This window comes from Myotis brandtii, unplaced genomic scaffold (assembly GCF_000412655.1).
Source record: "Myotis brandtii unplaced genomic scaffold, ASM41265v1 scaffold986, whole genome shotgun sequence".
Taxonomy (NCBI): Eukaryota; Metazoa; Chordata; class Mammalia; order Chiroptera; family Vespertilionidae; genus Myotis; species Myotis brandtii.
The window spans coordinates 2,768,584-2,768,807 of NW_005372102.1; the positions used below are offsets into that span (position 1 = coordinate 2,768,584).

Genomic DNA, 224 nt, shown 5'->3' on the forward strand with positions numbered 1-224 from the left:
GCCGGTGGAGCTGGGCGGCAGCAGAGGTGGGGTCGCTCGCCTCCTCGTCCGTCCTCCTCCTCTTCCTCGCCAGCAAGCCCTGCGCAGCCAGGTCTTTCTCTGACCCTGAAACACATTCCTGCTCCTGGTCACCGTCCTGAGCAGACCCCAGCCCAGGAGGGAAGGTGTGACCCGGGGTTAGCAGGCGGCCTGCAGGTCAGGGCACCAAACCCTCCAGCAGCCAC

At 67.0% G+C, this 224-nt stretch overlaps 1 protein-coding gene across 1 annotated transcript in view; it reads right to left on the reverse strand.

The window, feature by feature from the left end:
* The window catches only part of UVSSA (UV-stimulated scaffold protein A), a gene marked incomplete at its 5' end in the record, with an annotated part of 20,113 nt that overhangs the window by 6,656 nt on the left and 13,233 nt on the right, over window positions 1-224 (reverse strand). The window contains one exon of the mRNA XM_014533463.1: window positions 3-105. Coding sequence (XP_014388949.1) covers window positions 3-105 — 103 coding nt within the window. The remainder of the gene's footprint in view (window positions 1-2; window positions 106-224) is intronic.